The sequence below is a fragment of the Pteronotus mesoamericanus genome, unplaced genomic scaffold, assembly GCF_021234165.1.
Source record: "Pteronotus mesoamericanus isolate MK-2021 breed Mesoamerican mustached bat unplaced genomic scaffold, CSHL_Meso_final contig_73, whole genome shotgun sequence".
NCBI lineage: Eukaryota > Metazoa > Chordata > Mammalia > Chiroptera > Mormoopidae > Pteronotus > Pteronotus mesoamericanus.
In genome coordinates, this window is record NW_026555245.1 from 332,070 (window position 1) to 358,100 (window position 26,031).

At 51.0% G+C, this 26,031-nt stretch overlaps 3 protein-coding genes across 6 annotated transcripts; 2 read left to right on the plus strand and 1 right to left on the minus strand.

The window, feature by feature from the left end:
- Nucleotides 1-1,300: 1,300 nt before the first annotated feature.
- GALT (galactose-1-phosphate uridylyltransferase) lies at nucleotides 1,301-4,827 on the minus strand. Of its 3 annotated transcripts, none has more exons than XM_054583226.1 (11): nucleotides 4,700-4,827; nucleotides 4,233-4,402; nucleotides 3,927-4,002; nucleotides 3,608-3,656; nucleotides 3,354-3,483; nucleotides 3,132-3,188; nucleotides 2,849-2,971; nucleotides 2,438-2,570; nucleotides 2,252-2,335; nucleotides 1,814-1,968; nucleotides 1,301-1,559 (listed from the first exon to the last, which is right to left on the minus strand). In XM_054583226.1, exons 1-11 carry the CDS (start codon nucleotides 4,779-4,781, stop codon nucleotides 1,482-1,484), a joined length of 1,137 nt encoding a protein of 378 aa, XP_054439201.1. In that variant the 5' UTR covers nucleotides 4,782-4,827; the 3' UTR covers nucleotides 1,301-1,481. The 3 variants fall into 3 exon arrangements, with proteins under 3 accessions (XP_054439201.1, XP_054439202.1, XP_054439203.1); XM_054583227.1 differs by having other exon boundaries at nucleotides 4,672-4,784; XM_054583228.1 differs by lacking the exons at nucleotides 2,849-2,971; nucleotides 3,132-3,188.
- A 4,808-nt stretch (nucleotides 4,828-9,635) lies between these two features.
- On the plus strand, nucleotides 9,636-12,411 carry SIGMAR1 (sigma non-opioid intracellular receptor 1). The gene is made up of 4 exons (XM_054582895.1): nucleotides 9,636-9,970; nucleotides 10,091-10,291; nucleotides 10,422-10,514; nucleotides 11,353-12,411. Exons 1-4 carry the CDS (start codon nucleotides 9,820-9,822, stop codon nucleotides 11,577-11,579), a joined length of 672 nt encoding a protein of 223 aa, XP_054438870.1. The 5' UTR covers nucleotides 9,636-9,819; the 3' UTR covers nucleotides 11,580-12,411.
- A 6,728-nt stretch (nucleotides 12,412-19,139) lies between these two features.
- On the plus strand, nucleotides 19,140-25,294 carry ARID3C (AT-rich interaction domain 3C). Of its 2 annotated transcripts, XM_054583229.1 has the most exons (7): nucleotides 19,140-19,451; nucleotides 21,223-21,295; nucleotides 22,994-23,177; nucleotides 23,358-23,647; nucleotides 24,211-24,393; nucleotides 24,642-24,731; nucleotides 25,194-25,294. In XM_054583229.1, exons 1-7 carry the CDS (start codon nucleotides 19,140-19,142, stop codon nucleotides 25,292-25,294), a joined length of 1,233 nt encoding a protein of 410 aa, XP_054439204.1. The 2 variants fall into 2 exon arrangements, with proteins under 2 accessions (XP_054439204.1, XP_054439205.1); XM_054583230.1 differs by lacking the exon at nucleotides 24,211-24,393.
- The last annotated feature ends 737 nt before the right edge of the window (nucleotides 25,295-26,031 follow it).

Consider the following 26,031-nt stretch of genomic DNA (forward strand, 5'->3'; position numbering starts at 1 on the left):
CCCCTCCCCCTACTTCTTGTCCACAAAGAAAGTATGAAGTTCAGTGGCTCAGGAGCCAATGGACAGGTAACTGGACAAGCTGAAGATGCCCGAGTCCAAATCAGGAAGAATGGTGTAGGGCAGTGGTTCTCAAACTTGGCTGGACATTGTTGTTTTAAAACTGCCAAGCCACACTCCAAAACAATTAAATCATAAGTTCTGGAGGCTGGATGTAGGCATCGGTATTGTTTAAAGCTCCCCATATTATTTCAAAATGCAGCCCAATCAAAGGTGTACGGTTAGCCATGTGTGCACATGCCCTAAGAAAACCACCACCCATCCGGGGTTCTTATTCACTCTGTAGTCACTGGGGGCTTAAGGAAGACATGTGTACCAGGTCTGCCTGAGCTCCTTCCAGACCATGGCAACACTCCAAGTCCCAGACCCTTTCCCTCCAGGGTCTCAAGAAAGAACGAACCCTGGATTGGAAGGCAGGCAGCCAAGGTTCTCCTGGGCCAGGTCACCACTATCTGGCCTTGGTGTGATTTCCCTCCAAGAGACTCAATTCCCTGAAGAGAATGGAAACACAGCATTCTGGTCGTCCTTGCTTTGTTCACAAGCCCTGTCCTCACCTAAAAAGTTTGGAGGACACTAGGTGGCATTAAGTTTCCTCAGCTGCAAGGTCGATTGTTCCCACACAGTAAGTCTTACCAAGGAAACAGGTCCAGAGGGGTGGGGGTAGACCTAGGGTCACCCCAGAAACCATCCCATCCTCCAGGCCCTGGGGCTCCTAACTCTGGCAGCCCCTTGCCTGTCACAGCTGTTTTTGTCCTGTGCAATGACTGAGGCACAGGGCAACAGAGGTGTGCAGAGCCTGCACATACATGCTGCACTTGGTAGTCCAGAGGAGCCAAGGACACAAAGCCATGTACACGTTCCCTACCCACTCTTTCAGCCCCTGTGGGATGGAGCAGAGCCAAGCTGCAGCCACTCACAAAGCCAGGGTTCTGGCCAGCAGCCCAGGGGCTGGCCACTGACCACTGAGACCAGGATCCTGTTCACCAGCTCCCCACCAAACCTTCAGGCCCAGGCTTGGTGAGCTGACACTCTAGGGGTGGTGGTGAGGGGGGCTCTGGCCTTCTCTAAAGCCTCAGCCACTGACAAGAACATAGGATTTTTTATCATTTTCTTACGCTTAGATGCTTTTGTTACTTTAGGAGTAAGAGAATCCAGAGACGAGAAATAACACTGAGTAGTAATTTTGTTCAGAGACTTAGAGAAGATTTTCATACTTAAGTTTCTGCACATCTATAGGCAAAGAAAAGTCGTGGCTGGAGTTGTGCCTTCAGCCTTTAACCCCCGACGCCTGAGGGTTAGAGTTCACACTCCTCTGGCATTAGAATATGTGTTTAAAGTTTGAGAAGCACAGTTTTATTGATTCTACATCTGTCCAAACTCTAGGCCCTGGTTCTCTCAGGCAGAAGGCCCTGGGGTCAACGTGGTCAGGCGATGGCTGCTGTCTCCCTGTCCTGTCCCAGGCGGTAGTGAACCTCAGGAAGTGCTCTTAGTCTCTCTGCTGCCTGAAAGGGGAAGACAGAAGGTAAGAGCTGTCCAGAATGGTAGAGTTCTGAGTGCCCAGGTGACACTGAGGGAGGGCTTGCGGCACCAGGAGGCTGGTGATAAGAACCGCTGGAATACCCAGAGGATGAAGGAGTTGAGCAGCTCCTGAGTCCTCAGGAATGCCCAGGCTATGGGGGTTCTTGGGGTCATGATTGTTAGGATCCTTTGAGAAAATGGGAGAGAAAAGGGGACCTAGAGTGTTCCAGGTCCTGACCTGCTCAGGGGTGAGGTCCCTCTGAGCCTGGGCAAGCATTTCGTAGCCAACCATGAATTTCCGAACAGTGGCAGAGCGCAGGAGTGGAGGGTAGTAATGAGCATGCAGCTGCCAGTGGTCCCAGTTGGCTCCAGCCTTTGATCCTGTGGGAGCCCCTGACAAGAAGAAAGCAGAAATGGCTGGAGATTATCCTTTCTTAGTTCTGCAGCCCAGCCCCTATCCCCCAACCAGGCTAGGTACCTGAAAGCTACATTTCCCAGCATTCTCTGCCAGAGAGCAGACCAGGCACTGGAAAGCACACCAAGACACCAAGTCCCTACTCCACCCTCAGTCCCAGCAGCCCTGCTCTGGACACTTCCCCCGGCAAGAGTTCAAAGGCCCACCACAGGAGCCCAAAAATGATGTTAGGTCTAGATATTGGTGCTCAAAAAGCCTCACCGTGCCAGCCCATGGTGTAGGGAAAGGATGTCTCAAATAGGTTGTCGTACTTGGTCAAGAGCTTCTTCATGATGAAGGCTAGATCTAGAATCAAAGCCCGACTCTCAGCCTAGGGCCTACATATTGGCCCTACCAGAGTAACCCCCATCCAGAGCCTGGCACCCAAGTCCCTGCTGGGAGACTCACCATCACGCTCAGCAGGGGTCAGCTCAGGCAGCCGCAGTACATGCCGACGAGGCAACAACAGTGTTTGGAAGGGCCACACTGCCCAGAAGGGGACCAGCACTAACCAGTGTTCACTGGTTAGGACCAGACGTTCCTGAGCAGACCAAATGGAGGTGAGGTCATCAAGGCAAGTGTTGGGGGTCAGCACACAAGTAAGGGAAGCAGAAGAAAAAAAACGTACCCAGAATCTGATGGCCTCTCACCACCTTCCCCATTATCACCCTAGTATAAGTCACCATCACCTTTCCCCTAGATTACTGCTATAGCCTCCTAGCAAGTCTCTGCTACTTTCCTTCTATCCTTCTTCATACACCTCTCTCTTTTGGGGTGAGATTAGAGGTTCCTTGGGGACACGACCTAGCTTTCTCCCACCTTCCTGAGCAGCTCCTGGCGGCCATATTCCATCAACAGGGGCTCTCTATGCTGACTCTGATAGGCCCGCTGAGATTTCTCCTCACGCTGGGCAATATCGGGCAGGAAACTGCTCGCCCACACCTGGCAAGGAGTAAGAGGAGAGAAAAAAAGGCAGGTCCTTCACCTCCAAGTCTCCACATCACTAACATATTCCATGTCCCATCTCTTACTCCAGTTCCCCTCCCCATAGTGCTGGCTTAGACTCAATCTAGAAATGCACTGGAGCGCCTGACACACCTACCTGGCAGTGGGGGTGGGGGTTGGAACAGCCCATCATGGCTCCTTTGTTTTCAAAGATCTATCAGGTCGGTGCGGGGGGGGGGGGGGGGAGCTTTAGTAGCCAAAAAGACACCAAGACAACCCTTCCAAACCACACCCTATGGAAACAGGAATGCCAGTTCCCAGAACCAAAGCTGCACCACCCACTCCCTGCTTATCCAGGGCAGTGGGCAACCTCACAGACCTGCACCCAAGGGTACTGGGCACCCAGGTCCTCTGTGACTGAGGCCCACACATCGATGACAGCACGGATCTCAGGGATTGACATGAGTGGCAGCGTCACATCCGACCAGGGGTGGAAGCACAAGACCTTACTAAGTAGCAAGGAAGGGAAGGATGACAGAAACATAGGGCTTGAAGTGCTGGGGGCACAGCCCAACCCCACTGTTTGGTCTAGGCCCTGGGTTGAAGGTTGTAAGAGAGGAAATCCATACTTACCAAACACCTCGAGCAGCCTCTGCTTGGAAAAGAGGGTGATCACTGGGTCCTGAAATAAAGGGGTATCATTCTCTACAACAGAAGGACCCATAAGAGGTCTGGCCTCCCTTCCCCCTCTCTTAGGTATGTTACCTTAGATACATAAGGACAAAGGACAGAGCTCACTTAAGGTAAAGACCGACCTTTAGCTAAATGTAGGTCTGGGACACGACCACTCTCTATGAACTGTTGAGTTAGGAACTTGTGATCAGACCATCCTGTGTAGTTACTTTCAGCCCGGCCTCCCTTCCCTCTCTAACATCAGCTAGAGACAGGTTACCTGGATTGGGGGCATCAGGCTGCAGAGCTGGGAAGTCATTGTCAAACAGGAAAGTGCCATCATAGTGAGGATTCACCTACAGAAAAGGATGGGCTAGAAGCATTCGCTGCCCCATACCACCAGTCACCTGGTGGGCTTCAGTGGCTGGACAGCCTACAAGAGGGTGAGGATGGCCCACTCTGGGGTCAAAAACACTTGATCAGATATGACCCAGAAGGAGGTCCATTACCCTTTGGGCGAGGGGCAGCTATAAGGCGGAGCTACTTCGCCAGGTCCATCCTGCAGATGTAGGCTCTAAAGGCTTACCTCTCCATTGGCCCGTGTGGCCCCAGGACACAGAGGGTTGTGGGGGTCATGGCGGGGCACTCTCTCCGGGAGCGAGGGCTCTACTTGCCCCTGCCAGGGCCGCTTCATGCGGTGAGCTGACACCAGCACCCACTCATCCTGTAGCGGGTTGTAGCGGATATGCTGATGCTCTGGAGGGCAAGGAGTCAAGATCGGTCAGTGAAGTTCTCTGTCCACCTTTCCAGTGGGTTTCAACCACCAGCAGGCCCAAGTTCGGAGGCACCCCCTTGCCCCGTCTGGCTCAGGAGCTAAAGGACCCGGCTTGGGCATTCCCAGAGCCAATTAGCCTGCAACCCAACACGGGTGTGTCTCTTTGCCGCTCGGGCCTGACCGGTTGGGCGTGCAGACCTGGGGGTATGGACTAAAACGTTCTAAGCAAGGAGGGCTCCGCTCCGCGTACCAGCGAGTCCCGGCAGCCCTAAAGTTACCGCTCGCTAGGAAGGTCTTGGCGGTGGCGTCCGCCTCTGACGCCTGCTGGCGCTGCTCAGAACCCGTTCCACTACACGACATGAGGCCACCGTAGGGGATCTTCTAGAGCCTCGGCACAGGGGCCTCTCGGTCTATCCAGCCCCGCCCCACGCCGACCCCGATGATTGGCCAGCCGTTAACACGTGACTGTCTGAGGGGCCGACCGGGCGTCTGGCAGCGGGGTTCAAACTACCTAGTATTATAGGAGGCTACTTTGGTGATTCCAGGACGATAGTCGGTACCCTGGGGAAAAAAACCTCTGTGAAAACTGCTTACTGTAGATCCCTCGGCTCCAGAACGGTTACAAGATTTCTTTACTGCTTTCACTCATTCACTTGATCATTCATTCAGCAAATATTTACTGATTTTCCACACTGCCAGGCAGAAAGGGATGCCCCTGTGTGCACAATTCAGGCATGGCCTCTGCTGTCCTGGAGCTTACATTTTGGGGTAAAGTAAGAGTATAACCCTGGATCCACAATCACCTCATTCACCTGCTCAGTGGCTATGGCAGAGGAGAAGCAAACTTGAGGTCGTGGGGTGATCTGCTTCAACTGAACCGTGGCCTCAACTATTACCTAGAGGAGTGGGTACTATACTGTAACTATTGCCACCAGTCAGCAGAAACTGGTTTGGGAAAATAGGGCTAAATAACTGAATGAAAAGGAGGCTATGTAATAAACGTGGCAAGTTCATGGTGGAGAGCAGGGGGTGGCTGGGTGGCACATGGCAGTGGCTGAAAGTAACTACACAGGATGGTCTGATCACAAGTTCCTAACTCAACAGTTCATAGAGAGTGGTCGTGTCCCAGACCTACATATAGCTAAAGGTTGATCTTTACCTTAAGTGAGCTCTGTCCTTTGTCCTTATGCATCTAAGATAACATACCTTTAAAATGTCAGAGTAATTTTCTTTTCTAAACCCCTTCAAAGCACAACCACAGGCAGCAGAGCACAAGACCAACAAACCCTTTATTGCTATCTTGTTCCCGGAATACCATCTCTATGTACTGCAAATGTTAATTATTAACTATTCTGTACCCACCAATGTAAAAGAAGTATGCGTTTCTCTATTTTTGCTTTCTATCCAGTCCTAGAGATTTCCCCACTTTGCTTTCTCCTGCCTCCTTGATATACCACCAATGGGGTTAATGTAGCTTCCTTACATTTCCTCCTTTGATTCTAAATGCATAGAGAGAAAGTGCAAAACTGCCATTCTCTGGAGCATTTTCTCAATCCATTGATGTCATGCTTACAGGCACATCTTCAAAATCTGGCTCTTAATAAACTCTTCTAAAACTTTTCTACAGGTTTGGACATACTTTTGTTGACATAACCATATTTCTCTTTCTGTCTCTCTCTCTCTCTCTCTCTCATATGCACACACCAAAAGCACATGAAGTGGGTGGAGTAAAAGGGCTATAAGAAATCTAAGAACATGGGGAAGACAAGGCTATCAGTAGACCTAGCCACCATCTGGGGCATTTACGCATCCCCTTCCCTTCTCCAACATTTCCTTGGATCAAACCAATTGGCTAACATTAGAATAAAGTTCAAATTAATTTCTCCTCTGGCACTTTTAAATACATTTAAATATTGTCTGAATATCTTTCCTATTTATAGTGGGAAACAGAGGCCTCAAGTTCACCCAAGGGAAATAGAGGACAAGTGGCCAAACTAGGATTTGAACTCAAATATCCAGTCTCTTCCCACTGTTTTGAAATGCCTCTAAGACTTTGATGACACTGAAGAAAAATACTGAACTAGAAGCTGGGCAGTAGCAGGGAGTCCCCTTCCCCCAAGCTAGACCAGGCCAAGCCAAGTGTTTTGTACCTCAGAAGCAAAAACTAACCATTGGCCAGGTAGCCCAGTTAATTAGAGCATCATCCCAATACACCAAAGTTGGAGGTTCAATTCTCAGTCAGGGCACATGCAGGAATCAACCAATGAACGCATAAATGAACGGAACAACAAATCGATGTCTCTCTCCCTCTCTCTCTCCCTCCCTTCCTCTTTGTCAATTTTTTAAAGATTTTATTTATTTATATTTAGAGAGGGGGAAGGGAGAGAGCAACAGAGGGAAAGAAACATCAATGTGTGGTTGCCTCTCATGAACCCCTTACCGGGGACATGGCCCACAACCCAGGCATGTGCCCTGACTGGGAATTTAACTGGTGACCCTTTGGTTCACAGGCTGGCTGGCACTCAACCCACTGAGCTACACCAGCCAGGGCTCTCTAATCAATTTCTTTTTAAACTGGGTCATTGGTCATTTACCTAATCTGTGCCCTAGAATTCTCTGGCTGGAATCTGAAGAGGCCACCAGGTAGGGGGCAGGGAGCAGGGAACTGAGAAGTGGTGGGGCTGGAGGTTGCCATTTTACTGGTTGCTCATGGTAGGGGGAGAAAGGAGGTTCAAAGATCTGCTTTTCTACACTCTGGGCTGTCTTTGTTGTTAAAAGTGACTGGATTTTGGAGGTAGCCCCATTTTCTCAACAACACCGGTGCTTCAATGCCATTCCCGGGATCATGCCAAGTAACTCCTGATCCTTTCAGAAACATCTCTTCAGGACTATCACCAAAACTCTCCTTTTTCTGTGTCTCCCCAAGGTCACTTTTTGGGGGGAAGAAAAAAATGGCTGAGATACAGCCTACCCAGCCCTTTCCCTCAAAGATCCCAGAGGTGTGTCTTCTTCTATAATTTCTACGGAAGGTATCTGTGACCTCCAACCCCTTAATTCCTTTCCTTAGACCCTCTTAAGGCTGTGAGGAGGAAAAAATATTCCTCCACCCTGCTAGGTTCTTCAGGTTGATCTAATAAGCAAGGCAACAAGAGACAGATTAACAGTAACTGAATTTAATTACATAAGTACATATGACATGAGAGAGTCATACAACCCCATATACAAGAGAGGTTCAGAGACAGAAAATTAAAATGAGGTATGTAGGGCATTTTGAATTGAGGATGAAGTAAGTTACCTTGGCGCTTCGGAGGGGAGGAAGGTCATTTCAGGATAAAAGCAGACGTTCAATAATTAGAATTTTGCCCTGCCATATAGATAGGTCGTGAAAAGTTGTTTCTGGTAATATCTTATTATGGGCAAGGCCCTACATTTATATTCTTTTTTTAAAATTTATTTTATTATTATTATTATTATTATTTTCCTACATTTATATTCTTAAAGAAAGAAGTAAAAGTGTTCCGTGGACCCACAGGGCCTCAATTACCTTCAGCTCAAAGTAATTCATGGAACAAAGTGGCTTACCTTGGGAAGTCCCGTTTTGAAACCTTTCCAGGCCAAAGGACAATTTGGGTTTTTTGTTTGTTTTTAAATAGTGTGTGCTGAAGAAGCTTTCTAAAAGACCAGATAAGGGAGCTACAGGCTTAGATAGTCCCAGAGGGCTCTGCCTGGACCAGGTTGGGGAGAAGCCAGATTTTTGGGGCTGTTTCCTGCTGTTCAGGATTCTTATCGAGAATGGTCAGCTCAGGAGTGTCACAGAAGCCAAAGACAAGAAAAAAATAAAATTCCGCATTCTCCTCTAGATAATCCCTTCTTTATCTTTCTCTTCTTGGCCAAGTTTCCCCAAAAATGGTCCAACTTCCCAGTCTCTACACTTACCTGCACAGTACACAATAACATGTCTTTTGCCCTGTATTAGTCAGGGTAAATAATAGTTGCTGTAACAAACAACTGCCAAACTCACTGGTTTAGCACCACAGTCCACTATGGGAGAGAGGAGGAGCTCTAGCCCATATAGCATTCAGACATCTCCACTAACTACTAAATTCAATATAACTACGATAACAGAGCAGAGAAGAGAAAGAATATAAAAAATGTCACAGCAGATCTTAGGAGCCAGACCTGGAAGTGGCGTACATCACTTCTGCCTATGCTTCTTCGCCAGAACATAATCACATGGTCTTATCCAACTACACAATGGCCTGTGGAGTGTAACCTGTCTGCATGCTCCTGAGAAAGCTAATGACCATTTCCCATCATTTTATCGGAGGGACCACTAAATTATACTTGACTGTGTTGATCCTTTATTTCATTACTCTCGTGTGAAGCCATGCTCTTCCAGCTTGCTTCTCCTTTGTGTTTTATTTAACTAACATATATGACACCACATGCCAGGTACTAATTGCTTTATAAATTACTTAACTCATTTAATCTTCAACACAATGAAGTTATGTACTACGATGCACGTACTTTTTATTCATCCCATTTTATGGATGGGAAAACTGAGTCACAAAGAGTTTAAGTAAATTGCCCAATATCACACAACTAGAAGGTGGCAGGAGCCAGGCTTTTAAGCCATTCAACCCAGCTCCAGAGTTTCTTTCTTAGCCACTGCAGTATGCTGCTGCTTTTCTCTCTTTTGTTTCTCTTCCTTTCTCACTCCCCTGCCATAATCCATTTGGTTTACACGGGCTTACTACCATATTTTGTGCCTCAGAAGAACGAATGAATTGTAGGCCCACGCTGTCTCTCTTCGGCGCCTTCGCTCTCGGAGTAGGTCTCAGTGGTTGGAATGTCCTTCCCAACTCTCTTATAGACACTGCTCAGATGTCACTGCCTCCACAATGCTTCCCTTAACATTCCCACTTTGAAGAGCCCCAGTTCCCTCTCCTGTGATAGCAAAGGCGGGCCCTAAGAATCACGAGTCCGGGAAGGCTGTGCTTCCGGGCTCGCCTGTTTCACTAGTCAGTGAGCCCAGGGGAGCGTTGTTTCTATGTCTCGCCGCCACCATCCCCCTAAACCCAAGTGGGACGGCGCTTGGAGAGACCCGACCTGGGGTCCTAATATGAGCAGCTGGGAGGGCTTGGCCCCACCCCCATTTACCTTGTGCACTCTGCGCTGCCCTAGTCCCTTGGCCTCTCTGCTCCCAGTAAGGAAATGGTACAACCCGAGGGGTGGTGCCCAGATGCCCTGACACTCCAATTGGCCTGGGAGACCGTACCACGGCGGAGGCGAGAAAATCGGTGCCGAACGGCGCCCCGCTGGCTAGGAGGGAGTGAGGAGCCCAGCCTCAGGGCCCCGTCTCCCTTCTGTGCTGTGCTGTGCTAGGCTGCCCGCAAGGATGCAGTGGGCCCTGAGTCGGCGGTGGGTGTGGGCCGCGCTGCTTCTGGCTGCCGCAGCTGTGCTGGCCCAGATGGTCTGGCTCTGGCTGGGCAGGCAGAGCTTCGTCTTCCAGCACGAAGAGATCGCGCAGCTGGCGCGGCAGTACGCGGGTGAGCGAACGAACGAACGGATGGAGGGCTGGGAAGACCCGGGCCGAGCTGGGGGATCCTGGGGCATCGTTCCCTAGTTCTGGACCGGTGCCGGCCCTAATACTCCTCTGCCCCTGCCAGGGCTGGACCACGAGCTTGCCTTCTCTCGGCTCATCGTGGAGCTGCGGCGGCTGCATCCAGGCCACGTGCTGCCCGACGAGGAACTGCAGTGGGTGTTCGTGAACGCGGGCGGCTGGATGGGCGCCATGTGCCTTCTGCATGCCTCACTGTCCGAGTACGTGCTGCTCTTCGGCACCGCCCTCGGCTCTGGCGGCCACTCTGGTCAGTGCTGGCGGCGGGCCGGACTGGGATGCTGGGGCTGTCCGAGGGCTCATGCCGTCCTTTCTGTTTGGCCAGGCCATGTGATGGCGCGGATACCCTGATATTCGGTGTCCATCTGATTGTCCCGCAGGACGCTATTGGGCTGAGATCTCGGACACCATAATCTCTGGCACCTTCCACCAGTGGAGAGAGGGCACTACCAAAAGTGAGGTCTTCTACCCAGGTGGGTAGGGAGGTTCTGTCAGAGAAGTGAGTTCCTTCATTCTGGGATGCCCACAGTTGGGGGAGAGAGCCGTGGCATGGGAAAGGGGTGCGTGAGGGGCGCTTCCCCTGGTTCCCCTGTCCCCTAGGTAAGCTACAGGTGGTTGGTCGAGGCAAGGCTGTGGGCCCCTGTTGCTTTCCTCTTTCAGAGGGAAACAAAACAACATTTTCCTGTTAATGTTGTCTGATTTTTATCTGCTAAGACACTTTTTTACTCATCCATATTCGAGCAATTGTTAGGGAGACAGTTGGATAATCAGAAATGCTCTCATATCCCTAAAGACAAGGCAGGCAGTTGTCTTCCTTTTTTATATAGTGAAATATTTTACATAAAAGTAGAGGATTGGACTTCAAACTAAGTTTGAGATTGAGTGTCACAAAGTAGGCAAGCATTGTAATTGAACGGAAATTTCTCAGAAAGCCTCCCAAGTCTTATCACCACCCCTCTGTATCTAAGGGGCCCAGTCCAAGTTTAGCCAAATTTCTGCTTGACATGACTGAGGCTTGGGAATGTAAACTTCCATGACTTCTGTACAATGGGCCATGGGCAGGTGAGATGCTCCTCCTTGGCTTTCCCCCGGGAGAGAACATAAGGCAGGTGATGCCACAGAGAAGAATGTAGGAGTCGCCATCTTGGCCTCTTACCCCTCCAGATCGGTGACCTGGCCAGTGAGGTCAGGCTTTTTCCTTTCCTTAAGCACTCTCTCCACCCACTACCACTAGACATCCCATGGGCCAGGGAGGTTGCAGCGATGGAAGGGCAGGGCTAGGCTCCTCATGTGGGTGCTTCCTGTCCCCAGGGGAGACAGTGGTGCATGGGCCTGGTGAGGCAGCAGCTGTGGAGTGGGGGCCAAACACATGGATGGTGGAGTACGGCCGGGGTGTCATCCCATCTACCCTGGCCTTCGCGCTGGCTGACACAGTCTTCAGCACCCAGGACTTCGTCACCCTCTTCTACACTCTTCGCGCCTATGCTAGAGGCCTCCGACTTGAGCTCACTACCTACCTCTTCGGCCAGGACCCCTGACCCACCAGGCCTGAAGGAAGACCTTTGGGTGGACAGGAGCGGGCAGGCCCGCATACATCCATTCGCTGGAGCCCATGTGAAAAGATGGACATACAACATGCAGATACTGAGTTCCTGGTTTACAAACAGGGACATACATGCTTATACCACCAAACACAGAGACATATGGGAACATAAAGGACACATATTCAGATACTGAATCCCATGTGTACGGTAACATCTTGCATTCACACCCATCCAGAAAGGGAGCCCCATGTGTATCAAGAGGTCCAGTCTTGTTCAAACACATAAGCTTGACTCATTAACTCAGGCCTTTCCAGAGCTTCCCTACCCCCAGTCAGGGCTCTGGAGTTAGGGATGGGGATGGGTATTACACTCTGCCTGGGTTTGACCCCTCAACCCAGCAACAGTTGGGGCAGGGGTAAGGAAGAAGAGGAGTTGCCTCTGTAGGCCCCCTTCACCTGCACTTATGATGCCCTTTCTCTGTCCTCACCATATGCCTTACCCCTGTTCTATTCACTGCTATGCAAGTGCTCTCATGAACTACCCCCCAACCCTCTCAGTGACCAAGTAAACGGGAACCAGAAGAATGGAGAATGCTGGGTTCAGGGTTCCTCCTATCCTGAAAGCCCCCCATTCCTCCCTCAGGTGTATGGAGGGGAGGCTGATCACAGCCCAGGATCCACCTCTGAGGTGGGGGCCTGCAGAGGTGGGCCCAGATCCAAGGGGCCATTCCTGGCCTAGAAAGAAGGCCTTTTTTGTGCGTGCACACCCATTACAGCTTTCAGACATTGCCTGCATTTTCTGTCCATCTGTCTCTCTGTTAATAAAGACCTGTTGAACAGTTCCATTTCTTTGTGTATCTGAGCAGTAGGAAAACGTGCTAATTCATGGGAGAGGCCTTCTGTGTGATTTTTATAAGACAGTGGCTCTACAATGTGCCCAAGAATCACCTAGGAGGCTCACTGGCCCTACAGATTACTGTACCCAGTCCCCAGAGTTCAGTTCTGGGTTGAGGCCTTGAGATCAGTATGTTTAATAAGGTCCTCCTCACAAGTTTTGAATGCGACAGTTTAAGAAATTCAGGGGTGGGAGAGGTGAACATCTTGGTTTTGCCTCTGTTACTGCAGGTCTGGAAATAGTCCTGGAAGTCCTGCCCTGGATGGCCACAAGATGGCAGTGTGCACCCACTTTTGAACTGAAAGAGGTCTCGTTAGTCTCCCCCTGCTTTTCCTGGGTTTCAGGGTATCTTGTCAGATCCGACCCAGACAGGAGTTTTTCTCTAGTCTGCCTTCTCCAGGACGCCTCTGTTCTGTGGAGGCTCCCAGGGGTGGGGAGCAGGCACACTATCTGGTGATGTCTGAGGTAGATGGGGCTGGAACTAGTACGAGGCATGCAAGCTGCCTAAGGTGCACTCCCAGGTACCCTTCACTTGCCCTCTTAAATTTTGTGCTCTGGTCACAGCACTTGTCTCATCCTCCTCCTCCTAGTCCTGCTCTGACGTTGAGTAGAGCCCAGACCAATCTAAGGATTCCTGATATATTAAAAATGAAAGGAACATTGTTACAAAAATTATATATTCTAGAAAGTTGACATTCTAATCAACAACAATACAGGAGACAACAAGTATAACCATTTGTAAGCAAACATCAGAAGTTTGAATTTGTGGCTCTGAATGAATGTGAGGTGCTGGCAAGATGGCCATCCTGACACACCACCACTGCCATGTTGGCCATGACAGGTCCTGGCTGGGGCCTCTCCATGGGTCATGGGTTGCAAAATCAAGCCTCCAAGGACTTCGCCCACCCTGTAACCCAGCTCTGCCTCTAGGCTCATCCCACATCTATCAGGGATGCCCCAGCTTCCCTATCATCCCTTCTTTCACACAGCACTTGGCTCCCAGGGTCCTGCCCATCTCTGTTGCTAAGCCCAGAATTATTTCTTCTCTACTTTCATTTGACACAATCACTCTTAAAACACATGGTTTCCAGTATGCTACTCCTTTGCCTCCTTTGCTAGATCTTACCTGTTAAACCTCTGTTGACTGGCCAGGACTTAATCCTCAAACTTCTGTCTACATCCCTCACAGGTGATTTCAATCATTTCAAGACTTTAAATACCACCTACTATACATGTCTTCTCCTGCCCCCAGTTTTAATGAGATATAATTGACATATAACATTAGCTTAAGGTGTGCAAGAGTGGGCTGTGTGTGTGTGTGTGTGTGTAATGAAATGGTTACCACAATAAGTTTAGTTAACATCTAGTACCTCGCATAGTTAAAAGAAAAAATTATGAGAACTTTCAAGATCTACAGTCTTAGCAACTTTCAAATACGTAATGTATTGTTAGCTATAGTCACATTATATTTCCAGGACTTATTTTTCTTATAACTGGAAGTTTGTACCTTTTGACCACCTTTACCAATATCACCCACCTCAGGTCTCTGGCATCTACCAATCTATTGTTTCTAAGGTTTGGTTTTTTTATACTCCACATACAAGTGAGAACATAGAGTATTTGCCTTTCTGACTTACTTCACTTAGTATAATGACTTCAAGGCTGCATGAATATGATGGAATATTGTTCAGCCATAAAAAAGAAAAGCTTGCCATTTGCAACAATATGGATGGATGTTAAGGACCATCTATATGTGCTGACTCCTAATTTCTTGTCTCAGCCAGATACGAAGCTCCAGATACCACCTTCAAATACCTGACTGCCAACAGCTCCACCTGGTTGTCTAAATGGCATCTCAAACTTAAAATGTCCAACATAAACTGATTTCTCCCAATCCTGTATCTCCTGCAGTCTTTACTGTCTCAGTTAAAGATACCTCCACTTGCCCACCTGCCCAGACCAAGAGCTGTGGAGTCATCTTGGATAGCTCTTATTCTCTCACATCCCATATTCAAAGCATCAACAGGTCCTATCTGATTTATCTTGGAAACGCGTCCAGACTCCAACCACTTATCACTTCCACTGCTACCACACTGGTCCAGGCCACCATCATCTCTTGCCTGGACTACTGCAATAGCCTCTTGGCTGGCCCTCATGCTTGCCTGCAGTGTGGAGAGTTCAGCACACAACAGCCAGACTCAACCTTTTGCTCTCTGCTTGGACATTTCTATCGGCTTCCCATATCATCCAGTCTTCTCACGGCCTCCAGGAACCTACTCCAAGTCCCATGTTACCTCTGACCATTCACCTCAGCGACCCTGTTCTAACCAGTGGCCTCCTTGCTTTTCTTCTGACACATCAAGCAAACTTCCACCTTAGGATATTTGTACCTGTTATTCTGCCTACAATTTTCTTCTCCAGATATCTCTATGGCTCTCTTTCCACCCCCCACCTCCCTTCAATTCCTGCTTGGAGTCCTTCCCTTAACATTTGTGTATTAGCAGTCCTTCTGCGGTGGTTTTAAAATACCTCCATAAAATTTTTGATATTTTAAGAGATGAAGACTAATTCCCTTACTCTTGAATATGGGCTAGAGATACACACACACACACACACACACACACATACATATATGTATATATACACTTCCGTATACACATATATATTTTTAATCCTCACCCAAGGATATGTCAATTGGTTATAGAGAGAAACATCGATGTGAGAGAAACATTGATTGGTTGCCTTCCATACACACCCCAACTGGGGATAGAACCCACAACCTAGGTATGTGCCCTGACTGGGGATCGAACCTGGAACCTTTTGGTGTAAGAGACAACACTCCAACCAACTGAGCCACCTAGCCAGGGCTTAGTGATATATTTTTAACAAATAGTATATGCCAGAAATGACAGTGTGTGACTTTCAAGACCAGGCCATAAAAAGCATTGCTGCCTCTTTAGTCTCTTGGGTCACTTTCTGGGGCAAACCAGCAGCCACACTGGGAGGACACTCAGGCAGGAAGTCTTCTCTTGTAGAGAAGTCCACCTGAGGAGAACAACCTCCTTCCAACAACCACATGAGTGAGCCATCCTGGAGATGGATCCTCCCATCCCAGTCAAAATGACTGCAGCCTTAGCCAACATTTTTACTACAAGCTCTTGAGAGACAGTGAGCCACACCCATCCTACTCAACCACTCTCAGATTCCTGATCAACAGAATCGTGAGAAAATAAATGTCTACTGTTTTAAGCTGCTACTTTTTCATATAATTTGTTACACAGTAATAGATCACTAACACGCCTTTCCCTCTCTATTCCCTCAATGCAGATTTATGTCTCTTTGTTTTACTTATTGTCACCTGACAACATTCCCCACTGAAATTATACCATTATCACAGGGACTTTAATTACTCCTGGGCCCAATAGTGCCAGCATAAAGTAGATGCTCAGTAAATAGGCACTGAACAAATGGAGGTCTAGGTCTGTCTGTCTCTCTCTTTGTCTTTGTGAGGCAGGCAGGGGTTATGTGTGGATGTGAGAGACAGCCTTTTCTCTCTCACAAATGAAAAGGGATGAACCAGGTTCCAGTTTGGCTTATTCCTTCCCCTGAGCCCTTTCCTTCCCCTCAGCACTTTCCAGTTGTAGCACTTGTGGCTCAGACAGCAAAGGAAGGTTTTACTATATTTGATGGGTTCTTTTTCCTTTGGAAGTAGCTGCCCAGTCCCTTGCCCCTCTCCTCCTCCTCAACCTCCTGCAAAGCAATCTCCAAACTCTCAGAACTGGAATTCCCCAAGCCAGTTTCTACCTTTCCAAGAGGAATCTTACCATCAATCTCTCTCTGGATACCTCCTCTTCTCCAAGCAGTCAGGGGAAGCTGTGTGGGGAAAGAAAAGCAAGCTGGGTACAGGAGTTCCACAAATCTCTACCCCCTCCCTCTAGTCCCCCAAGAGACCCCCAGGGGATGTTTGTCTGCCTCTGCACATTTAATGACTCTCCCCTCTGTGGTCCTAGCCTTAGAGAGGGCTGGGGAGAGGAAGGGGCTTGGCTGCCCTAGAACTCACCACGCAAAGCTATGCAGTAGGGGACATCTGTACTAAAGTGGATGGATCAACAAGGCTTTCCAGTGGGAAAAGAGTCTGATGCTTAGGCCTGAAATGTGAGTAGGAGGACACTGGAGTGAGCCAGAGGTGTGAGCAGGATGGAACTTCTCAGTGTGGCCAAGGATGGGCCAACTAGAACAAAGACTTAGTGCACTAGTAGGAGCTAGACTGGGGACAAGGATGGAGGCTAGAGACAAGGAGAGCAGGTTGCGGGGTGGTGAGGGGGTGGCAGGTGGGGGGATGTCATCCTGGTGAGAAGAGCAAGCTGGGTCTGAGAGGAGGAGACTAATTGGGAGTGGGGGGTGAGGGGAGGAGAAAGGAAGTGAAAGTCACACCTGAATTTCTGCCTCCTGGGGAAATGTTGTACCTGGGAGGAATCTTGCCTCACTGGGTATAAGGTCAGGGGACAATTTCTGGTGCTGGTTTAGGTTTGACCCAGCAGTTCCACACCCAACCTCTATAGATATGTGTTCTCACCTCCAGGTGGCCCTTCTGCTTTGGTAGGTTGGTTCCCTTGCATTCAGGAAGACACCGGGGGATGTACGAGGGGAGGGTGCCGGAGAGGAGTGGGGCCCAGGGTGCTCAGAATTGTGACCTGCATTCAGGACTCCAAATAAGGAACAGCATCCCAGCACCTGGGGTATAATGGGGGGCAGGGTGGTCCTGAGTCAGTTGGCTGAAGGAGTCTGGAGATACAGGCTGGGGAGTCACGCACACATACTTGAAGATGAGCAAAATGCTGGTCACTGTTGAAATGCGTGGTGAGTACCTGAGGTTCTTTATACTCTTCACTCCTTTTTTTACATATGTTTGAAGAAGTCCGTAATAGAACGTCAAAAGAGCTTTTTAAAAAACCGTGCAGTAGTGTATCTCCGTGTAGCGCGTGTACCCTGCTGCAAGTGTAGAATCAGTGTAGAGACCTCTGAGTGTGTGCACACAAGTGTGAGTCCACCACCAAGTGCACATAGTATGGGAAGGGCAGCATATATGCAGTTGGGGACTGCAACTGGGTAGGGCATGGGGAGGAGCTTCAGTTCTGTCCACACTCACCTCAGCATCTTGCAGAGTGATTCATCTCATGATTACAGGCCATTGGAGCTGTAGTGTCCATAAAACTCATATGTGAAACAGGGCAGCTTTGTGCCTGAACTTGTGACAGGGTATGTTGGTGTGTGAACACCGCTGTTTGTGTGTGAATGTGGGCACTCAGTGAGTGTAGGTGTGAGGGGCACGACTTGTGAGGTTGGGCGGGGGCCTGGCCCTGAGTCCAGTAGCGGTAGTCTCCTCACTCTCCTTTGCACGATTCCCAGCAGCTCTCCAGCGCCCCCTCCCCCCTAATCTGGCTGTGTGGAGGGTGGGAGACACCTGTTGGGGGGCTGGGGAGCCGGAGAGCCCACCGGGGCCTTTCTCCCTGTGTCCCCGCCCGCCCTGCCCCGCTCGGGTCCCGCCCCCGCGGCCGCGGCCAGCGAAGCGGCGTGAGCGCACCGCGGCCAGAAGAGCGCACGGCGGCAGGAGCGCACAGCGGGGAATCCCGCGCAGGGAACGAGAGGAGGTAGGGGCCGCCCGAGCGGCGGGCGTAGCAAAGGGAGAGCCGTGGAGACGCCGGGGGCAGCGGGCCGAGCCAGGCTGGTGAGTGCGGCCGCGGGGTGCCGGGAGCCAGAGAGTGGGCGTCGAGACCCCGCCGCCCCTGCCCACCCGGTCTGGTACCGGTCCTGGGCTCTGCCCCCGCCGCCCTCTATTCCTGCGCGTCCTTGGTTCTAGTTCTCTGCGTCTCTGTCGCGTCTCTCCGTCTGTTTTCCCTGTGTCTCTCCGTCTCTCCCCCTCTAGCTACTGTCTCACCTTCTCTCTTTCTAATTTCTCTCTTCTATCTCTGTCTCTGTCTCCTGCCGCTTCGGTCTTTCCCGTTCTCTCTCGATCCCTGTCTCACTAATTGTCTCTATATCTCTGTCTCTTTCTTTGGACTACCTGTCACTCAGGTCGTTGATATTTATCTTTTGCTCCCCCCTTTCTCTTACCTTCCCTGGCTCTCTACCCAGCATCTCTATCAATCTCATCTGTCCCCATCTCTGTCTCTCCATCCTTGTCTCTGCCTGGTGTCTCTGCCTCTCTCCATCTCGGTCCCTCTCAGTCTCTGTCTCTCCTCACCTCTGTCTCTCCTTGTCTCTCTGTCCCATCAACATTTCTATCTCCACATTTCCTTGTCATTCTCTTCCCTCACCCCCATCAGATCGCTCTCTCTCTCACTCTCCCCCTTCTCCGTTTCTTGGTCCTTGTCACCCTCTTTGATCTGTCTCTACGTGTCCTCCGTCAATGCCCATTTCTATCTCTTTGCCTTGCTCTCTCCTTTCTACCTCAATTAATCTCTGGAAAAGCTATCTTTCTTTCTCCTTATGAACCCCCTGCACTTCCCCGAGTCCATGACCACCTCCCCTTGCGTTGGGGGTTGTGGGAGCAGTGGGGCCCAACCCCCATAATGCCCTCCCCCACAGACGGCCCTTTCCTCGGGGCCCCGCCTGGTGCCAGCCACCCCACCGGCGGGCGGACTGCGCCTGGAAGCTGTAATGGAAGCCCTGCAGAGGCAGCAGGCAGCCCGACTGGCCCAGGGGGTGGGGCCATTGGTCCCTCCACATCCAGCGCCACCACGGCCTCCCTTGCCTGGCCTCCGGATTCTGCAGGCCCCAGAGAGGGCTTTGGGGGAGGTTGGCGCTGAGGAAGAGGAGGATACTGAAGAGGATGAGGATGGGGAGGAAGCTGGGCCTGAGGAAGAGGCAGCTGAGGAGAGTCGTCCAGGAACCCGGGGCCCCAGCCCACCTTCCAACCAGCCCCCTGGACCTCATCCCCATGAGTGGACCTACGAGGAACAGTTCAAGCAGGTAGGACCCCTTCAATGTCAGGCCCTCCTGTCTTCCTCGTCTCTGGGCAAAAGCAGAGTCTGATGATTAGTAGCCTGCCCTCCACAGGATGGAAAGACAGAGACACAGAGACCTAGAGAGACACAGTGGAAAGACTGAAGGTTAGATAGTGACAGGACGCAGAAAGAAGTGCATAGGCAAACATTTAGAGGTGCTGAAGACACCCAGAAACATGGAGGCTGACAGATAGGAGGCTCTTCATGAGGCTGGAAGGGGAAGTGGGAAGGGTGTAGGAGTCTTTAAGAATTCTCTTGAGGGAGGGGGATCTGACGACTAAGGATTACAATGTCAGCACCATCCTACCCTACCTTCTCACACAGCAAGTCACAAGGTCATATTTCAGCGACCAGTGGGGATGTCTTGGGCTGTTTTCCTCTGTCTTTGGAAGCAGAATGGAGGTTGCCACTCCTTTGCCAAGCTGATACCCCCCTCATTTCTTCCTGTCACATTCCCCCCATCCAAATCCTCTCCCTGGCCTGAGTTCTATGGGTGACAGTTCCCAGCCTGTGATGGCCACTACCGCTGCAGTGTGACTAACGAGTCCTTGTGCAGCTGGAAATGACAAGATCTTACTTATAGAGCCATATTGGAGTTCCTCCTCCCTGCGGAACCCACCTGGGTGTTATTATAAAGCAAAGCTCCAAGCCGTCACTGGGAAAGTATTTCACAGGGCTGTGACTCTAGGGTGGTACCTGTAGGGTATTGGTCTTGGGTATTTTCCAGAAATGTTCATCTGTGGGTAGTACTCTGTGGCGTTAGTGTAAAAAGGAGTGTTACTCGGCGCTGGGTTACTCTGGACATATGGCTCTAGCAACTGTTTCTCCTAGGTATAAGTCTGGAGATTATTACTTGGACAGTGTGTGTTATTTGTGAGCATTCATCTAAGACTTAGGGCTCAGTTCTTGTGGGAGCATAGTTCTAAAGGCGAATCTCTGAGGTGCGTTTTGGGTGTTGTTGTTTTTTTAACTTAGAGTTCTTATTGGAGGATGGAGTGTTACCTATGGGAGTTACTCAGGGATTCTTACTCTTGGGTAAATGACTATTACTCTAGGAATTGTTCCCCTGGCTGGTATTCAGGAGATAATACTGGAGGTGGGGCTTTGGGTGATTGGGAATGTGTGGAATTACACCCTGGGCCTTTCAAGTGCTGACCCCACAGGTCCTGGGTGGTGAAGGGCCATTGCCTCTGTGGCAGTTTCTATAGTGGGCAGGTCACTGTTCCTGGAAGGAGACGACCAGAAAGTGGGCTGAGGGGCCCCAGATTTCAATCCAGAAGCTTCTGAGCATCCATCCTGCCTGAGGGATGGGTTAGAGCCATCATCCCCAGCCCTGACATGCAGAGATGTGAACAGCAAGAAGCTTTTGCAGGAATGAATAAGATTGAAGGAGGGCCCCAGATAAATCTGTCAGTTTCCTCAGTGTGGAACACAGCTCCTACCTGACTTCCTCCCTGTCCTCTGTGCATGGCCAGAAGAGCAGGCTTAGCCTCCACAGCTTTCTCTCTTCCCCCACCCCTCAGATGGACACCACTAGCCAGTAGAGGGTCTCTGTGTGTTTTAGAAAAAAGTGCCCCAACCAGCACCCAGGGGGAGGGAGCCTAATGTCTGGGAGTCCACATTTCAGATGAAGTTACCCCTTCATCGGGGACCCTTATTCAGGGTACAACCTGAGTTGGGGTCCCAGGGCATGGGGGAGTGAGTGGAGCTGGAAAATGACCTCAGTCCTTCCCCAGCTGTATGAGCTCGATGAAGACCCCAAGAGGAAGGAATTCCTGGATGACCTGTTCAGCTTCATGCAGAAGAGGGGTGAGTGGGGTGATGTAAGGGACGGGCCCCCCAGGTACCAGGTTGGGTCTTCTCTGCAGAGGCCTGAGCTTGGCAGCACCTATCCTTTGGGCCCTCAATAATATCTTTAACCTCTGACCCTGCCCTTCTCCTCCACCCAGCAATTAATTAGTAGCCAGTCCACTGGCAGGTTAATGAGTGTGGGATCAATTGGGAGAATGGGAAGGGGAACTGGTGGGAGGCTGATCTGGTGGATGGGAGGGAGCTTCCCAAGACTAGGGGACTGGGAATGCCTTTGGTCCTTTTTTGCTGGCCCTCCCTCCAGCCTTGTCTCTCCTCAGTTTCCCCTTGCTTCAGTCAGGGGACACCCAATGTGCTCTACAACAAGGACTGGGATTATACTAAAGGAAGGACTTCTCAAGGGTTAGGCTGGGGACCACGTGAGTTGGGGCAATGGAGGAGGAGAAAATCCTTTCCAGAAATCTCAGAGCTAAAAGAGAATGCAAGAAGGGTCCAGCAGAGGATCAGGATGGGTGGCAGTCCATCACTTAGGCTTCTCCCCAGATTCATGTGTCCGAAGACTGACTCATTATCTCTCTCTACAAAGCTAATTAACTCACTCAGAGCACGGCCTGATACGCTGCTAATTAACTGGCTGCATTGGCCCCCCCTACAGTGCAGAAGCTGGCCAAAGTCCCTCAGGCCCTCACCCCTGGCCCAGCACCCCTTACAGGTCCATTCCTCAGCAGGGACCCTCAGTGGGGCCCCAGATCCCTTTGCTCCCTAGGGAGACCTAGTCATTCTGGTCCCACTGTACCTTCCCCGCCCCTTCCTTTAAGTCTCCCCTCCATTGGAGGTTGGCAAGGGAGGCCTGAGCAGGTCCTAGCACTTCCCCCACCAGACTCAGAGCTCTGCCTCCCCTGAGTCCTGCCTCCCTCAGCTCCCTCTGCAGGAGGAGGGGGTCTCGCGGGGCCGATAATTTTCCCCCATTAATCAGGCCGCAGCTAATTGTTCGGGTCCAAAGGCGGCAGCGGAAGGGGACGGGATCGGTAAGGAATTAACTGGGGCCCATCGCTCAGCGCAGACAGGCCCCTTTGTCAGGCTTGGCCGGCGGGGGCGGTGCGGGCTGCCGAGTTGGCGAGCTGAGGTAGGGGCTGCTTCTTCTCCCATCCACCATCCTTGGGCTTCATGCAGCCACTGGGTCGCTCCTTAGAGGAATCAGGCTCTTCAGTACTGTTAGGAAGTCCTTCCTACGGTCTATCCCAGGGATGGGCAAACTAAAGCTTGCAGACCAAATCTAGCCGCCTGCCAGTTAAGAACCGTTACTATGTTTTTAAGTAATGTAAAAAACTAAAAGACAAGCAACATTCCAGACGCATGAAATTCGAATTTCAGAGATTGTAAATAAAGTTTTATTGGAACACAGCTGCACAGCTGCTTTCAGGCTACAATGGCAGAGTGGAGTTCTGAACAGACATTTAACTTCTGGCCCTTTACAGAAGTTTGCCTACTCCTGGTCTAGCCTCCCGTCCCTCCTTCGGCGCTATGGGCTCTGCCTGGACTACCACCTCCTCCCCGTCCCTCCCTCTTCCCCGCCTTTCTCGAGGTGCCGCCCTATGTCCTGGCCGCGTCCAGGCAGCCGACTTCTTCAGTTGCCGAGGATGCCCGCACACAGGGTCTTAGTCTTCTAGTCCTGACTCTCTGCCCAACCCCCACCAGGGACGCCAGTGAACCGCGTGCCCATTATGGCGAAGCAGGTGCTGGACCTGTACGCTCTGTTTCGCCTGGTGACAGCCAAAGGCGGCCTAGTGGAAGTCATCAACCGCAAGGTGTGGAGGGAGGTCACGCGCGGCCTCAGCCTGCCCACCACAATCACGTCGGCCGCCTTCACTCTACGCACCCAGTGAGGCCAAGCGCATGAGCACTAGGCGACGGGAGCCGGGAGGAGAAGGAGGGATGGGGGGCGGCGAGGCGCGGGTGGCGGCGCCACTGAGGGGAGACGCGCCCCTGGGCGGGCGTCCGGGTGTGGGCCTTGATCACCGGGGCCCCGCTTCCCTCGCGCACAGATCCCGTCCGCCCCTAGGTACATGAAGTACCTGTACCCATACGAGTGCGAGACGCGGGCGCTCAGCTCCCCCGGGGAGCTCCAGGCCGCTATCGACAGCAACCGGCGAGAGGGCCGTCGTCAGGCTTACACCGCCGCCCCGCTCTTCAGCCTGGGCCGCCCGCCCCCTCGGGCGACCCCTGGCCCCGCCTCTGGTCCTGGCTCCGCCCTGCCCGCACCCACGCCTGGCCCCCGCCCAGCCCAGGGCTCCGCCTCCGGCCTGCCGGCGCACGCATGCGCGCAGCTGAGCCTGAGCCCCATTAAGAAAGGTGTGAAGGGGAAGGGGCTGAGGTTTGGAGGTCGCTGAGACCTATGGGTACGCGGAGATACAGAGAGCTTTGAAATGTGGGGACTCTGAAACGCGGGAGGCATTGAGGTATGGGGTAGTAGGCACTGATGAGGCGCTGAGATTTAATGTACTCTAAAGTTGAGAGCTCCTGAGGTTGGGGGTCAATGAAGGCTTGGAAGCTCTGGAGTAAGGGTTACTGTGGCACGGGGCTGAAGGTCCTTTATCCAAAAGCCATTCCATTCCACACTTGTCCACCCATGGTTCCTATTTGCATGTGGTTTGTGCCTCCTGTGACCTGGTTTTTCTAACAATCGAGAACAAGGAAATCCTCCAAATTGATTTGGACCAACCTAGACCTATATATTGGTCTTTTGGGTTCCCCAATTTCAGAGGCTATAGGTTGAGAATGTGGATGGGAGTGGAAATTGAACTTGGTGCTTGAGCTTGGATGACCAACCTCCTTTGGTCCCAGGTCTGGGGGGAGAACCAAATACAGAGATTGAGTTGGTTGGGCTAGGGGAACTGAATGACCTCTTCCTCCAGAGGAGAGTGGAATTCCAACCCCTCGACTGGCACTGCCTGTGGGCTTGGCCTTGGGACCTGCACGGGAGAAGTTGGCACCAGAGGAGCCTCCAGAGAAGAGGGCTGTGCTGATGGGGCCCATTGACCCAACTCGACCTGGTGCACACCACAGTTTCCTGCCTCATGGCAAGGTTCCCCTAAGGGGTGAGGAGAGGCTTGTTGCTGATAGGTCTTTGGGCCTGTGTACTGTGGAACAGATCCCACAGTAGGACAGATCCAACACCCAATAAGCTTTGGAGGTGGGGCAGATAGATCCCTCAGTGGACAATGTGTGTGATTACCGGTGTGGGGCTGAAGTAGAAGAGGGGGTTATCTATAGGGATGGAGCAGGGAGCTTGTAAGCCTGAAGTCTGATTCCCAAAAATGTGACTCCCCTGCTCCCTCCTGGACAGAAGAGCGGCTGGATGGACCTCTCAATCTGGCAGGCAGTGGTATCAGCAGTATCAACATGGCACTAGAGATCAACGGGGTGGTCTACACTGGTATGGGTACTACAGACTGTCTACTCTGGCATGAGGTCAGGGCCATTTACATTGGCATGGGGATTTTAGACTTTTTCTACTAGCATGAGATTCAGCAATATCCAAATTTGCATGGGTAATATGAGGTTCAGGGGATTGCTACACTGGCATGGGTTGAAGGGGCTGTCTACATGGCACAGAGTACAAGGCATGACCTCTCTAGCATGAGTACCATGGGATGTCTACCTTGTCATGGGCCCGTGTATTAGTGTAAATATTTATTGTTTACCTGTTCAGGGGTATCCATATTGGCATAGGAGTCTCTAACTGACCAAAGGGTTTTGTCCTCATTGGTTTGTGGCAGAGGTATGTGTGTGGTGTTCCAGCAATCAGGTCACTAACTTTTGTTTCCTTCTTCTGTTTCCCTGTCCTATCCCCTCCTGCTTGTATTTACCTTTTATCATCTTCTCATCCCTTTGTCAGGCATCCTCTTTGCACGCCGCCAGCCTGTGCCAGCTTCCCATGGCCCAACTAACACTGCACCCCCAACCCCTACAGGACCCTCTTCCAACACCTCACCCTGAGAGCTCTCACTTTGAATTAAGAGTCCCAGCCCATTGCTGGGGGGAGGGGTGGGAGACACCCCCTTCACCTTGATTCTTCCAGGGGGCCCACCCTAGGACCCAGACCTGGAAGGTGACCACTACACCCCTCATGCCATGTGGGCTTGAAGCCAAAGAGTTTTCTTTTGATGTTACATCTACCTCATTGTAAAGGGAGGGCACTTCCTCTCTGACCAACTCCAGCAGCATCTACCAAGGAGCCCTGCCTCCAGTGCCCCCTGTGTCTATGTCATCTCTAGGACCCTACCTCTTGGAGTCAGACCTGCTTCTTCTCTTCAGGAACCAGATGAAGGGTTGGGTTGGGGTGTTGGGAAGGAGATTTTCCTCAGGTCACATCTAGATAATAAAGCTACAGTTCCTCCCTCCCCAATGTCTCTTTTTCTTGTTTGGATCTGGGGGTTGGAAAGGAATTGTGTGGTATACACAGGCTGCGTTGAGCCAGGGGCTTTCATAGGGAGGACAATAGCAAAAGTCCATGAGAGTAGAAGAGTTTGATCTCATGAATCAGACTGCCTGAGTTCAAATTCTGATTATGCCACAATAGTACTGAGAGGCCCTGGGCAAGGCACTTAATCGCTTAAATATTATTAGACTCTAAAAGATTATGTTATTTCACAGGGCCTCCTATTGAATACCCTGGATTAACAGGGTATTTATATGCGCAACTTCGGAGAATGAGTACACTAAAATTAGAAAAA